Source organism: Symphalangus syndactylus, chromosome 10 (assembly GCF_028878055.3).
Source record: "Symphalangus syndactylus isolate Jambi chromosome 10, NHGRI_mSymSyn1-v2.1_pri, whole genome shotgun sequence".
Classification (NCBI taxonomy): domain Eukaryota; kingdom Metazoa; phylum Chordata; class Mammalia; order Primates; family Hylobatidae; genus Symphalangus; species Symphalangus syndactylus.
In genome coordinates this window covers 100,195,999-100,209,222 of record NC_072432.2, presented here as the reverse complement: position 1 = coordinate 100,209,222, position 13,224 = coordinate 100,195,999, and the positions used below count along the sequence as shown (strand labels likewise).

At 51.8% G+C, this 13,224-nt stretch overlaps 2 protein-coding genes across 5 annotated transcripts in view; one reads left to right on the top strand and one right to left on the bottom strand.

Annotated features, from left to right (window-relative positions):
- Positions 1 to 13,224, top strand: part of ESYT3 (extended synaptotagmin 3) — a 47,258-nt gene that overhangs the window by 24,689 nt on the left and 9,345 nt on the right. For 3 of the 4 annotated variants that reach the window (XM_055295266.2, XM_055295264.2, XM_055295265.2), the window contains exons 5-17: positions 910 to 976; positions 1,645 to 1,734; positions 2,312 to 2,367; positions 3,786 to 3,906; positions 6,045 to 6,215; positions 7,057 to 7,139; positions 9,258 to 9,306; positions 9,812 to 9,901; positions 10,357 to 10,419; positions 10,521 to 10,583; positions 11,134 to 11,202; positions 11,760 to 11,846; positions 12,580 to 12,729. In XM_055295266.2, coding sequence (XP_055151241.2) covers positions 910 to 976; positions 1,645 to 1,734; positions 2,312 to 2,367; positions 3,786 to 3,906; positions 6,045 to 6,215; positions 7,057 to 7,139; positions 9,258 to 9,306; positions 9,812 to 9,901; positions 10,357 to 10,419; positions 10,521 to 10,583; positions 11,134 to 11,202; positions 11,760 to 11,846; positions 12,580 to 12,729 — 1,159 coding nt within the window. The remainder of the gene's footprint in view (positions 1 to 909; positions 977 to 1,644; positions 1,735 to 2,311; positions 2,368 to 3,785; positions 3,907 to 6,044; positions 6,216 to 7,056; positions 7,140 to 9,257; positions 9,307 to 9,811; positions 9,902 to 10,356; positions 10,420 to 10,520; positions 10,584 to 11,133; positions 11,203 to 11,759; positions 11,847 to 12,579; positions 12,730 to 13,224) is intronic. The other variant, XM_063610704.1, reaches the window with a different exon arrangement.
- The window catches only part of CEP70 (centrosomal protein 70), a 158,433-nt gene continuing 148,472 nt past the window's right edge, over positions 3,264 to 13,224 (bottom strand). The window contains exons 18-19 of the mRNA XM_055295273.2: positions 7,583 to 7,619; positions 3,264 to 7,098 (exon numbers count right to left, since the gene is read on the bottom strand). Coding sequence (XP_055151248.2) covers positions 7,032 to 7,098; positions 7,583 to 7,619 — 104 coding nt within the window. The 3' untranslated portion in view covers positions 3,264 to 7,031. The remainder of the gene's footprint in view (positions 7,099 to 7,582; positions 7,620 to 13,224) is intronic.

Below are 13,224 nucleotides of genomic sequence, written 5' to 3'. Positions count from 1 at the left end.
AGGAGCTAGTTCTTCGGACCACCCATCCCCATTTAGGGGCTGGTGCCACGTGGGTTGGGATGGTGACAGGCTATCAGGTGCTCCCAGCCCCTGGGGCTCTGCCACAAGATCCTTGTAGGAATAGTCAGGGCACATCGAGGTTGTGTGGCCCACTCAGCTGCCCAGGCAGCCCCCGGGGTCCCCATCTTCCCCATCCGGCTCACTCCTGCCCTTTCAAGAGGCACTGTTTTTGCGATTGGTGACATTGGGCTCCTCTGCCTGTGCTCTGCACATGTGTGCTGGCTGCCCCTCTCCCTCCCCTGAGTCTCTTTCAGTGCTTTCACAGGATCTGCTGATCTTTACCCTCAAGGGCACCCATTCTGGGCTCCCTGTGCTCGTCACCTGGCGAGAGCCACTGGGTGGACTTGGGCTTCTATGCTGAAGCCTGACGCCTTGTTACCTTTGCCCACCTCCACCATGCCCAGCAGCACCTGGGATGTAAGCAGTGGGGGCTGCTTCTGTGTCCCCATGAAAGACACCTGGGCAGAGATGGGACAGGGGGACAGCAGGGGTGGAAAGGTGGGCAGCGTGTTTACCAAGAGCCCGTCCTTTTCATCTTCAGGGTATCGTGGGGTGAGGTGAGTGCCTGGAATCACTGCTCTCAGGGTCAGAGATGAGGATATGCCTGGGATACCTGAATGCAGGGACCCACAGGGGCTGCCTCCTGGGGTCTGGGCTTGGATCAGGGTCTGGGTCAGGTCTGAGCAGAGCTGAGAAAGGCTGAGGCTACTAGGCCATGTGCCCAGTGCATAGAGCTCAGGGTCGGCAACTGGCTGGCTGGGCTCCGGCTGTGTGACACTGGGCAAGTTTCCCAACCTCTCTGAGCAAGTGGACCTACCCCCCACCTTCCTTTTCCAACCCCCATTTCAGCTACATCGGGGACTGTGAGATCAGTGTGGAGCTGCAGAAGATTCAGGCTGGTGTGAACGGGATCCAGGTGGGTGGAGCCTGGTGGGGCTGCCTCTGTTCCAGCCCCCAGGGTGGGGATCAGGGAAGGGGAAGCCAGGTCATGCCAGAGTAGGCCACAGAAGGCGGTGGCAACACTAAACACAGAGGATAGTGACTGCAGAGGAGCTGTAGGCCTGAGGTCACATGGCCAGGAAGTGGTGGCTGGGTTTCACCAACCAGCCTCATGTGACTGCAGAGGCCCTGGGAGAGGCTTTGACTGCCTGGCGAGGAGAGAGGTGGTGTTCATGGAGCGATGGAAAGCCACTGCTTAGAGACTGAGGTGGACCCAGGAGGTGAAAATAACTCTCGGCGGGAGTAGACGAGCTGATTTGGGCCTGGAAATCATTCCTCGGTCCCTGCTGGCTGGGCCAGTCCAAAATTTGGCAAAGGCTATAGGTCTCTCAGGCCAGCACACCCGTGGAAGATAGTGGGGCCAGCTCAGAGCCCCTTGGTAGCTGGCAAGAGGTGGCAGCTGTGTCTAGGCCTCAGCACCTTAAGTACGGTTCCTGCTGTAAGAGCAGGCAGCTTGGGGCAAGTGGCCCTGACATGTGGGGCGGCATGGGCATGAAATGAGGCAGCAGATGGCCTCAGCTGAGCCCAGCAGGCATGGGGAGAAAGGAAGCCTGGGCCCCTCACGGGACCTCTGTGCCTGTCCAGTTGCACGGCACCCTGCGGGTCATCCTGGAGCCCCTCCTAGTGGACAAGCCCTTCGTGGGAGCCGTGACTGTGTTCTTCCTTCAGAAGCCGGTGAGTCCCAAGGACTGCAGTAAGCCTGCTGCTCCCTGGGAGTAGGCACTGGTCTGCTGGGCCCTAGACGTTGGGTTTGAGTCCAAGAATGGACATTGTCCAAGCCCACTGAGACCTGGGCAGTCACACTCCTTATCTCATTTAATCCTTAAGGCAGCTTGAGCTAGACTCTGCTCTCCCTAAGATGAGGCAGCTAAGCTCAGAGAAGGTTACACAGATGGTCTGAATTGGAGCCCAGGCTCAAACTCAGAGCTTTCAAAGTCCAGGCCAGCCTGTGGCCACGTGGATGATCCCACTCCTGTAGGGGTTCTGCCTGGGAAGCAGCAGGTTCCACAGCCCCTGCCCCATCCTGAGCTGAGGCCTGGGCCCTCGATACCGCTAGATGCCTGAGCTGGGCTGGGAGGTGGCCTCGCCTGCTTGACACCCTGGCAGAGGGTGCTCTGCCTGCTTTTCTCCGAACCCCCACCCTGGCAGGCTGGGTTCTCCATTCACATGGGTGTGAGGCTCTTGTCAGGGGGGTTCTCAGCCCTGGGCTCCCAACCCTTTCCAGCCTAATAGCTTCCCTGTGCCCCTGAAGCACCTACAGATTAACTGGACTGGCCTGACCAACCTGCTGGATGCACCGGGAATCAAGTAGGTGCCTGGGAGAGCCTCAAGGGAGATCCTAAGTTTGGGGGCCTCCAGGGCTCTGCAGCCAGTGACGGGAGCTGTGCGATGGTGGTGCCTTCCCTCCCGGTGCTCTCTGCAGAGGGAGAAGCATTGGTCTGTTTGGAGTGGGAGGCTAACGGTACTATGTGGCCTCTGTGGGTGGGCACTGTGCCCAGCACACCCCCCGCCCACACCACACAGCACACACCACACCACACCCGTGTAGTGGGCAAGAAGTGCTTTGCTGAATGTTGGGCTGACGTTCAGGTCCCCGTCCTGGTGCAGGGGGAGAGTGGCTCTGTCTGCTGAGATGTGGTCTGAGTGGAGGCTGTATGGCTCTGGAACCAGAGGCAGCCAGCTCCTGGCTCTGTCACTGAGCAACTGAGTGAATGTGGAGAGGTTGCTTCACTTCTCTGGGCTCCTCATCAGTAAAAGGGGAGCCTGGTTCCTCTGCCCTGGGTCCCTCGGAGGACACTCAGCTGTGTGGTGGCGGCACACTGGGTGTGGACACGTGAGTGTCCTTTCTTCCTCACTGCACCCCATCTAAACCAAGTGTATGGTGAGAAGCCTATGTGACTTCCCCTGACCATGGTCACAAACATAGGCATGGAAGGGGCACTGTCACAGTAGAGGCCAGTGAGGAGTAGCTGGTCCTGGAGATCTCACCATCTGGGGGCAAGCGAAGGCTGCTCTCAGAGCCCCAGGCCCCGTGAGAGGAGCAGAGAAAGGCACCAGCCCCATTGGACACACCTCCCCAGGAGAAAGGGACATTTGGACTGGCCAGAGCTGGCACCAGCTGGCTCGTCAGACTCAGGGGAGGGCCGCTGACTCGCTCATTCACTGACATCTGCATGGATCTCACCCACACCGGACAAAGGGAATCCAGGCATGCGTTCTTTTATTCAAAAAGTATTTACACCGTGCCAGCCCTGTTCCAGGCAACATCCCTGTCCCCCAGTACCAGGAGGTGGAGTCAGGCAATGAACAAACAACCCCAGGAATACGCATTATTAGCCGCAGGTTAGAGGTGAGGATGCTGAGGTCCAGAGAGGTTAGCGACTTGCCAAGGCTACACAGCTAGTCGATGGTGGAGCTGAGGTTCTAACACAGGCTTCAGCCTTGCTCTTAGCCACTGTGCTGTGTGACCTCCAAGAACAAAGTAGCCTGGAGGCAGAGGGAGTCGGGGACGTGTAGGTGGGAGGACTTGTGTTGAGATAGAATGTCAGGGGCTGTCACGATGTATAGGCACACCCACCCCTATCCAGGCAAGTGGGGTCAGGGCTGTTCTCTAGGTGGGGCCCACCCTCCCAAGCTAGGCTCCTGGTTCCTGCTAGGGATGGAGTGGCAGGTGGCATGGGGGAGGCAGTGCCATCCCTCCACAGCTGGTCCTGCCTTGTGTCCAGTGACGTGTCAGACAGCCTGCTGGAGGACCTCATTGCCACCCACCTGGTGCTGCCCAACCGTGTGACTGTGCCTGTGAAGAAGGGGCTGGATCTGACCAACCTGCGCTTCCCTCTGCCCTGTGTGAGTACCTAGTACTAGCCACAGACCAGCCTGCTGGGAGGCAGCGCAAATATCCTCTCAGCCTTCACATGTGGTGCATTGGCTTTGTTTCACACTAATGCTTGACGGTCCCAGAATAATGGTACAAACACCATTGCCCATGTCATAATTACTAAAGACATTTTGTCCTTGGGGTGTATCCCACTTGGGAGGTGGTGCCAAATTTACTGCATTCTAAACTTACTTGGGATATTTCCTCTGTTCGTGGCAACTGGCCATGAATATTTGCATTGACTTGTTTCATTCTATTCTCTATTTTTAGGGTTTTTTTACCTTAACTTCCTTTTACAATTACGTAAAGTAGTTGTACATTTCCAAAGTCCAATTAAAAAACAAATTACATTTTAAGGAGTCTGGCTTCTATCCCTCGTTCCCTCCACCTACTCCCCACCCTTCACTTATAAGTAATGGTTTATCCTTCCATTTTATTGATTGATTGGGTCTTGCTCTGTTGCCTAGCTAGGCTGGAGTGCAGTGGCACAATCACAGCTCACTGCAGCTTCCACCTCTTAGGCTCAAGCAATCCTCCCACCTCAGCTTTCTGAGTAGGTGGGACTACAGGCGTGCACTACCACGCCTGGCTAATTTTTGTATTTTTTGTAGAGACAGGGTTTTGCCACGTTGGCCAGGCTCAAACTCCTGGGCTCAAGTGATCTGCCCACCTCAGCCTCCCAAAGTGCTGGGATTACAGGCATGAGCCACCACACCTGTCCTTTGTTACTTAATATGAACAAATACATATATATGGTCGTATAACAAATATTTGCTTATATTCACATTTCCCCTTTCTTCGATAGATGGCAGCATAGTACAGTTTTCCCCAGCATGCTTTTTTTTTGGGTGGTGGGTGCAGCGGGAAGTGGTAGCGAGGATTCTTGCTCTGTGACCCAGGCTGGAATGCAGTGGCATGATCTTGGCTCACTGCAACCTCTGCCTCCTAGGTTCAAGTGATTCTCCAGCCTCAGCCTTCTGAGTAGCTGGGACTACAGGGGCATGCCACCAAGCCTGGCTAATTTTTGTACTTTTAGTAGAGACCAGGTTTCACCATGTTGGCGAGGCTGGTCTCGAACTTCAGACCTCAGGTGATCCGCCCACTTTGGCCTCCCAAAGTGCTGGAATTACAGGCGTGAGCACTGCGCCTGGCCCCCAGTGTGCTTTTAACACTGAGTATGTCATGAGGATCATGCTATGACAGTGTAGATTAGAGATCTTCCACATTCTTTTTAAGAGCTCCAAAGTACTTCACTATGGGAATGTACTGAAGTTTATTCAACACAGTTCCTATTGATGGACCATTATGTTGTGTTGGGTCTTTCACTATTACAAATAGCAGTGTAATGAATAGCCTTGCATACATGTCTTTTTATATTTTTGCTAGTATGCCCTTGGGATAGATTCCTAGAAGTGGGATTTCTAGGTCAAAGAGTAAATGCATGTGTATTTACTAATATTAAAAAAAAAATTCCAGAAAGCAGATATACCTCAAAGCCCATGACCTATGCCTTTCCTAATTCCTGTGCTCCAGTCTTTATTAACAGAGTTATATCTCTTTCACTTCCTTTTAAACATCTATTCATGCAAGTGTGGGGAGGGGGTCTGCCCTATAGTACAGTCCAGAATATGGTGGGGATGAGGCTCAGTGTTGGGGCCTTTAGGAATGCAGGTACCTACCGTCAGCAGCCGGCAGTGCCCACAGGGGCCAGAAGAAGGGATGCTAGGACTCCCTTGTAGGAGTCTACATGTAGGACACACAACAGAGGGGGCTGGAGTAAAGGAGGAAGCTTCCTTAGGTTTCATGATTGTTGGCACAGGAGGGAGACAAATAGCTGCAGTTGAATAAGCCATTCATGTGGCAGTTTGGAGGCAGGGAGTGGGGAAGCCAGGGCTGTGGGCAGGGCATACTGATGGAGAGAGACCTGCCATCACTTGCTGTGTGGCCTTGGCCAGGTCACTGCCGTATCTGGCTTGTATCTCCCGGTCCAGACCATGGAGGGGGCAATGTGGGGGCAGCAGTGATCTCTGATGGCTTTAGCTGTGATACTCCAGGACTTGGAGGCCCCAGGAAGCAGCTGTGAGCCTTGGGCTTGGACATTTTCCAGGGGGTGATCAGAGTGCACTTGCTGGAGGCAGAGAAGCTGGCCCAGAAGGACAACTTTCTGGGGCTCCGAGGCAAGTCAGATCCCTACGCCAAGGTGAGCATCGGCCTACAGCATTTCCGGAGTAGGACCATCTACAGGAACCTGAACCCCACCTGGAACGAAGTGTTTGAGGTAAGGGTCTCCTTGGCTGCTCCTGGAATCCCTTGATGCCCTCTAGCCTTCACTCTGAGTCATGCCAGGCAGAGGCAATCCAGGGGCAACACTAGGCAGGGAGTGGGCCTTGGAGACAGGCAGGTCTGTAGAATTCCCGCTCCTGTATCTACCAGGCTTCCAGACTGGGTTACTCTGGCCCAACTAAAGGGCCAGCCTGAAGGCAAATTCCTACCTCCTTTCCCCTTCCAACTTTGTTAGAAGTTTCCAAATCAAAGAGAAAGAGCCTTAGAGGCATTTCTGCTCCACTCCTCTCAGCTTCCCCTGTCAGAGCCAAACACCAGGAGCCTGAAGTTCTTCCTTAAGTTCAGCCACAATCTCTACTATTTGAAGGGTGGGACCCACAGCCTGTTAAGGCCCCCAGATTACATGCTCCAAGAGCCACATCCTAGGTGACCCCTCTCAACTTCCGCTCCCAATACACCATCTGGATGCTCTGTTACGTTTGGGGTGAGGCAGTGAAAGCAGAGGTGCTAAAAGGCAGCTTGGGGCTTCCTGATATTGCAGACCCACGGGGTCCAGGAGAATGTAATGAACAGGTGCTCTGGACACCGCATGGCCCATGCAGAACAAACAGCCACTGTCCCCTGGGCATCTGCTCTGCCATGGCTTGCACATGTTTTCTCTAATCTTCTCTTCCCCCCGCAGGGGAGGGGCTTCACTCCCTTCTTACGGGTGGGGTTCTTGAGGCACTGAGGAGGTCAGGAACCTGCTAGCATTCTGAGCCATGATTTGGCCCCCCTTGGGTCATACGTAAGGTCGACTGTTGCCTGCAGGTCAAGACACCTCTTTTTCCTTCCAGTTCATGGTGTACGAAGTCCCTGGACAGGACCTGGAGGTAGACCTGTATGATGAGGATACCGACAGGGATGACTTCCTGGGCAGGTGAGGAGGAGGGCGCACAGCTGGGCCCGGAGGCAGCCTTCCCTCCCTGCAGGGTGCTGGGCTAGATACCCTGCTCCTACCACTTAATGACTAGCAACCCTCTCTGGTCACCCTGACATGGTGACTGTGCCAGGCAACCTGCCTCACCATTCTACATTCCTACCACAAACCTTCCCAGATGTCTCCCAAGTGCCTAGTCCTGACCTAGGCCCTGGGGGGTACAGAGAGGACCCCAAGATTTCTATATTATGGCTCTGCTTTCTGTCTTCCTGATAATGTACCAAGTTCCCATTTGGAGTAGTAGACAAGGCTGGCATGGATGGCCAGATGCTCAGTCCCAAGGAACCCTGGGCCATGCTCTAGGGGGTAGAACCCAGCCCTTCAGGGGTATGAGAGGACGAAAATGATCAGGGTGGGGCTGGCTATCAAAATTTAAAACTTACATGTATTTTGGTCCAGCAGTCCCACTTCCAGGATCTCCTATAAAATAAAAGCCCTAGTATCTGAAATGTTTATTGTAGAACTATCCATAGAAGAAAAACAACACCCCCATCCCCTAAATGAATATCTAACCTCAAAGAACACTGGCTGAATGTTTGAATAAATTTTCCATTGCCAAACTACAGAATATTCTGCAGCTCTGAAAAACAAGTGGAATCTCTGTGTATTAACCTGGAGGTGTGACACCCATTATGAAGTGGGGGAGAGCAGCTGGGCATAACGTCATTTGAGTCATCATCTGGGAGAGGAACCTTGAATGCATATTTTTGCATGTGTTCATGTTAGCAGAGAAAGGCAGGCTGTTAACACCGCTTATCTCAGATGAAGCAGAAAAGACAAGTTTACCCAAATTTTCAGATTCCTGTGTTGTTTAGCTTGTCTCCAAGATCATGTAATTTTGAAAAGTAGAAACAAAACAAACTGGGAGGGGCACAATCTGACAGTTTCAGAAACAAGCAGAATCTATGTGTATTAGCCTGGATGTTAATACGCATAGATTCACCACCAGATGTTGCTTATCATTTTTTATTTTTATCTTAAAACAGTTACAATTTTTGTAATGTTGCAGATTAGAAGTGTGGCTTGTGGGTCATGCTTGATGTATTAATAACTGATTTCAGGTGTGTTTTGAGCTTAAGCACGTTTCTTAGAGTTATATAGAATTACATTTTCCCCTCTGGCTGTCAGGACCTTCTGGTTGGGCTTGGCTCAGGGTGAGTGAGGGGCAAGCTGAGGTGTGGGTGTTACCTCCTCTCACACACACATGCTGTGTTAGTCCACATTTTGTTGCTATAAAGGATACCGGAGGCCAGGTAATTTATAAAGAAAAGAGGGTTTTCTGGCTCATGGTTCTGCAGGCTGTACATGAAGCATAGTGCCAGCATTTATTTACTCAGGGCAGAAGGTGAAGGGGGATCAGGTATGTCACATGGCAAGAGAGGGAGCAAGAGGAGTGAGGATGTCCCAGCTTCTTTTTAACAACCAGAGCTTGCATGAGCTCATTACTGTGGGGAGGGCACCAAGCCGTTCATGAGGGATCTGCCCCCATGACCCAAACACCTCTCACTAGGCCCCGCCCACCTTTAACATTGGGGATCGCATTTCAACATGAGATTTGGAGGGGAAAGACATCACATGCCAACTATACTTTCCCTTGTAGGGCACCTGGGGTAGATTTGGAAATGAAGGAGCATTTGGGGTTATTAACATGACTGTGAGAGGTGGTGCCTCTGGCATTTAAAGGGCACAGGACCAGGAGGCCAAATTCCTGCAATGCATGGGTAGTTTTGCACAATGAAGAATCATCCCACTCAAAATGCTAGTCGCACTGTCATTGAGAAATCCAGAGGTGATGTGTCCAGCAGCCTCTGCTTGTCCCCTCTGGGGATGGGAGCCCCCTTCCTCCCCCAGGTAGCACACCCAATGGGAGCAGCCCTGATGGTAGTTAGTCCTTCCTTCACTCGAGCTGATGCTGGTCTCCCATTGGTTCCTTGGGGTAAGATCCTCTGTCTTAATGGTCACACTCAGATATCTGAAAACAGTCCAGTGTGGGCCTCCATGCCCTTCGCTACTTTCTTCCTCTGAGCTGACCCAATCCCCTCTCCCTATATATTCCAGCCTGCAGATCTGCCTTGAAGATGTCATGACCAACAGAATGGTGGATGAGGTACAGTTGGTGCTTGCAACCCTCGGGGGAGTTTCAAGGTAGCCCTTTCCTGTGGACAGCTCCAGCAGCTTGCTTCAGCCCAGCTATTCCTATGCTGTGGTCCCCCTCTGTGCTAGGCTGCACACATGTCCATCCTCAGGGCAAGAGCTGGGTGACGCACAGATTGCTCCAGGGTATTCTCCAGGGCCCCGGCTGGAAGAAGTTTCCCTGGGAAATACCCACAGATTAAGGACCCCAGCAGGGGACAGTCACATTATAGGGGAGGGCAGGCTGGGCCTGGGATTTTTTTAATCCCACAGTGTAGCACTTCTGTCTTCCTCTAACTACATCTCCCAGTCCCTCTGAGCCCAGAGCATACCCTGTCTGGGCTGGTCCACCTTTTCCCATACTAGGACAGGTTTCCCTGTCCCTACTAGGACACCAAGTCTCAGGACTGGGCTGCCCAGAGAGCATCAGTAGCATCTCCCTGGCCCTTTTCCCTGAGCTTTCTGCCCCTACCCCACAGTGGTTTGTCCTGAATGACACAACCAGCGGGCGGCTGCACCTGCGGCTGGAGTGGCTTTCATTGCTTACTGACCAAGAAGCTCTGACTGAGGTGAGTGTGGGGTGTCAAGGGCTCCCTAGCAGAAAGGTGGAGGAGCACACGTGCCAGATGTGTGCAGGTGGAGGGAGGGAGATGATGCCCTGTTCTTGCTCACCTCCTGAAGAACATGTCACTCAGCCCATCTCCACACAGGGCAGCTCCTGATGGCTCTCAGCAAATGTCCTCTGAGCATCTCCATCATCTTTAGATGATGGGGTCCTTAGAACTCTGTGTCAATGCCTGTCCTCCCAGTTGATAGGGAAATCCACTCAGTGTCTAACTTCAATCTGTCATGCACCAGTTATATCCTTAACCTCAACAAAAGGCTAGGTTGTGAGAGGTCCTCTGGCAGTAGTCTGGAGTGTGAAGGCTAGCTGGCTTTCTTCTGCCATGAGTAGGCTTCTCCAAAATCAGTCTTTCTGTCCTGCTGCTAGGAGTACCCAGTGAGGGTCTGTGTCTGTTTGCAGGACCATGGTGGCCTTTCCACTGCCATTCTCGTGGTCTTCTTGGAGAGTGCCTGCAACTTGCCGGTGAGTGATGACATGTCCAGAGTGTCACACACAAGCAACAAAGTGCCCATCACTTTCAAATTGTCCTGTGTTGCTTTAACCCTGTTATTCCTGTGCTGCAGAGAAACCCTTTTGACTACCTGAATGGTGAATATCGAGCCAAAAAACTCTCCAGGTTTGCCAGAGTGAGTGAGTATGTGGCTAAAAACTCCAGGGAGGGCAAATCACAGCTTCTCTCCCCAGAGTAACCACAACCCCATGTCTTCTGGGCCACAGTCTGTGCACAGCCTGGGGATAACAAGAGGTGCTGATTGTGGAGTCTACTGTGTGCCAGGCACTAGGCTTGGCAACTCATCCCCCACATTTGTTATCCCTGAGTCTCATGATGACTGTGTCATTCATTTTTATTATCATTTTTTGGGTCACACAGCTAAGAGAAGGAGCCAGATTCCACTCTGTTTTCATAGCCCCAGGGAACAAGAGCCTGTGCCTGGCCAGGCCCAGCTCTGGCTTCTGGTCTTTTAACTTGGAACTGCTTTCTGGGGTCGGTCCTGTCCTGGGGCTTGCACAGTAATGACAGCCCAGGGGGACTGGGGCATTAGAGTAGCTTTCTCTCAAAGAGAAGTAACTGGGTGGCCCCGGTTCCCACAGATGCTCCTGGGGGTTGGGGGTAGGACTGTCTCAAGCTGATACTGACTATGCCACCTTCACTGTTATGGATTTGATTCCTCACAGAACAAGGTCAGCAAAGACCCTTCTTCCTATGTCAAACTATCTGTAGGCAAGAAGACACATACGAGTAAGGTAAGACAGCTTGGTGTGTAGCCCTGGGGTAAGGAAACAAGGACCAGCCCTTCTCAGGGAGAGAGGCAAAAGGGAGGGGAATTAACTTATGGTGAATGCCTAGTAGGCACTTGATGTTATTTAGTCTTCAGAATAACCTCACAAAATAGTTTTATAATTCAAGAATCTGAGGATCAGAGATAAATGACTTGACCAAGGACACAGACCTAGGGTTCAAGCTTGGGCATGGTTCTGAAGCCCGTGTCCTTTCCACCAGTCATGAATTTTCTCAGTCCAGCAGCAGAAATCCTGTTGGCCTCTCCTCTCCTGAAGTGAGCTCTAAGGCCAATATGATTTTCAGCTCCTCTGTAAAACTTCCTGGCAAACCACTCCCTGCCTTTGAGTGTGGTTGTCCCATCCTAGTGCCTCCCACTAGCTGTAGCGTGTCTGGGTCTGATCCCAAGGCATATAGCTAAGGTTACCAATGGTACCTGGTGGCCAGAGTGATAGCAGAGGGTGCCAGTATCCAGCTCTGCCCAACGTAACCCTTCAATGATCTCTCCCTCTTCTGTTCCCAGACCTGTCCCCACAACAAGGACCCTGTGTGGAGCCAGGTGTTCTCCTTCTTTGTGCACAATGTGGCCACTGAACAGCTCCATTTGAAGGTTTGCTGGAAGAAGGGCTCTTGAAACAGAGTTAAGAGGTTTCTAAGCCAGGCGGGCTGGGAAGCTTGAAGTGCACCTTGAGCAGGTTCTCCTGGCAGTGTTTCAAGTCAGCCCCTTGTATGTGAGAGAGGACACTGAGGCCCCACAAGGCCTCATCTCCTTAAGGCTAGTGCCTGAGGTCATTGTATAGGGGGATGTGGGAGGATAAATCCTCAAGTCCCTTGACTTTCCCTGCAAAAGGGTCTTTATATTTGCTACACAGTACCCAGAGTAGCCTGTGCTAGAATCTACACAGGACATTAATAATGGTGCACTTTAAAAGATACATATTTAATCTTCACAAAAGATCTGTAGAGTAAGCAAAGAGAGGCAAAAACAATGTCTTGTCCAAGATCTCATGACCAACAAGTGGTGGAGCTGGGATCTTTTGGGGCCCTGAGCCCTGCCTGGAAAGCAGCACAGCTCATCAGTCCCCAAAGTCCCCTGGCTCTGGGCATTTAACAGACTAGCTCATACAGATCATAATTGCCTCTACTCTGAGTCACTATCTTCCCTGACAGAAGATAAGGACCAGGTCTGGCCTGATCCCATTCTAGTTTTCAGAATAGGACCAGATGCCCATAGAAGCACAGTACAGACTGAAGTAAACCCAAACTTGGCTGGGGCTCAGATACTAGTAGTGGAGTGGTGGGGCTTGGTTATCCTCTTGTTTTGTGACTGGACCACTGCCCAGGTGCTTGATGATGACCAGGAGTGTGCTCTGGGAATGCTGGAGGTCCCCCTGTGCCAGATCCTCCCCTATGCTGACCTCACTCTTGAGCAGCGCTTTCAGCTGGACCACTCAGGCCTGGACAGCCTTATCTCCATGAGGCTGGTGCTTCGGGTAAATCTCTCTGGTCCACTGGGGGAGGGGAGGAATAGAGCTCTGGCAATGGAGCAGGGTGAACTGCTCCAGCACTAAGCACCTGCTCTGTGCCTGGAAGAAGCCAGGAGATGGATTCATGTTTTTCATCAATTTTGAAATACTGAATGGGAGTGAGTCAATATTTGAAGAGATACAGGCTTTTCAAATATTGCCTCTCCTCCATTCTTCTTAAATTCCTCTTTCTAGAATTTTCTGTAATGTACCTTCTCATCTACCCTCCATGTCTCTTGACCTCAACTAAATATTTCCCATCTCTGTATTCATGGTGGTACATTCTAATTCTCTCAGAGCTATCTTCCAGGCCACTAATTCTTTGGCTATGCCTAGTTTGCTGTTTAACCTGCTCATGGTTTTTTCAGTGGTGATTTTTCATTTCCATCTTTTCCAAATCTATTTGGTATTTTCTTATAGAATTTTATTATCTTCTCACGTTTATATTCCATCTTTGGTCAT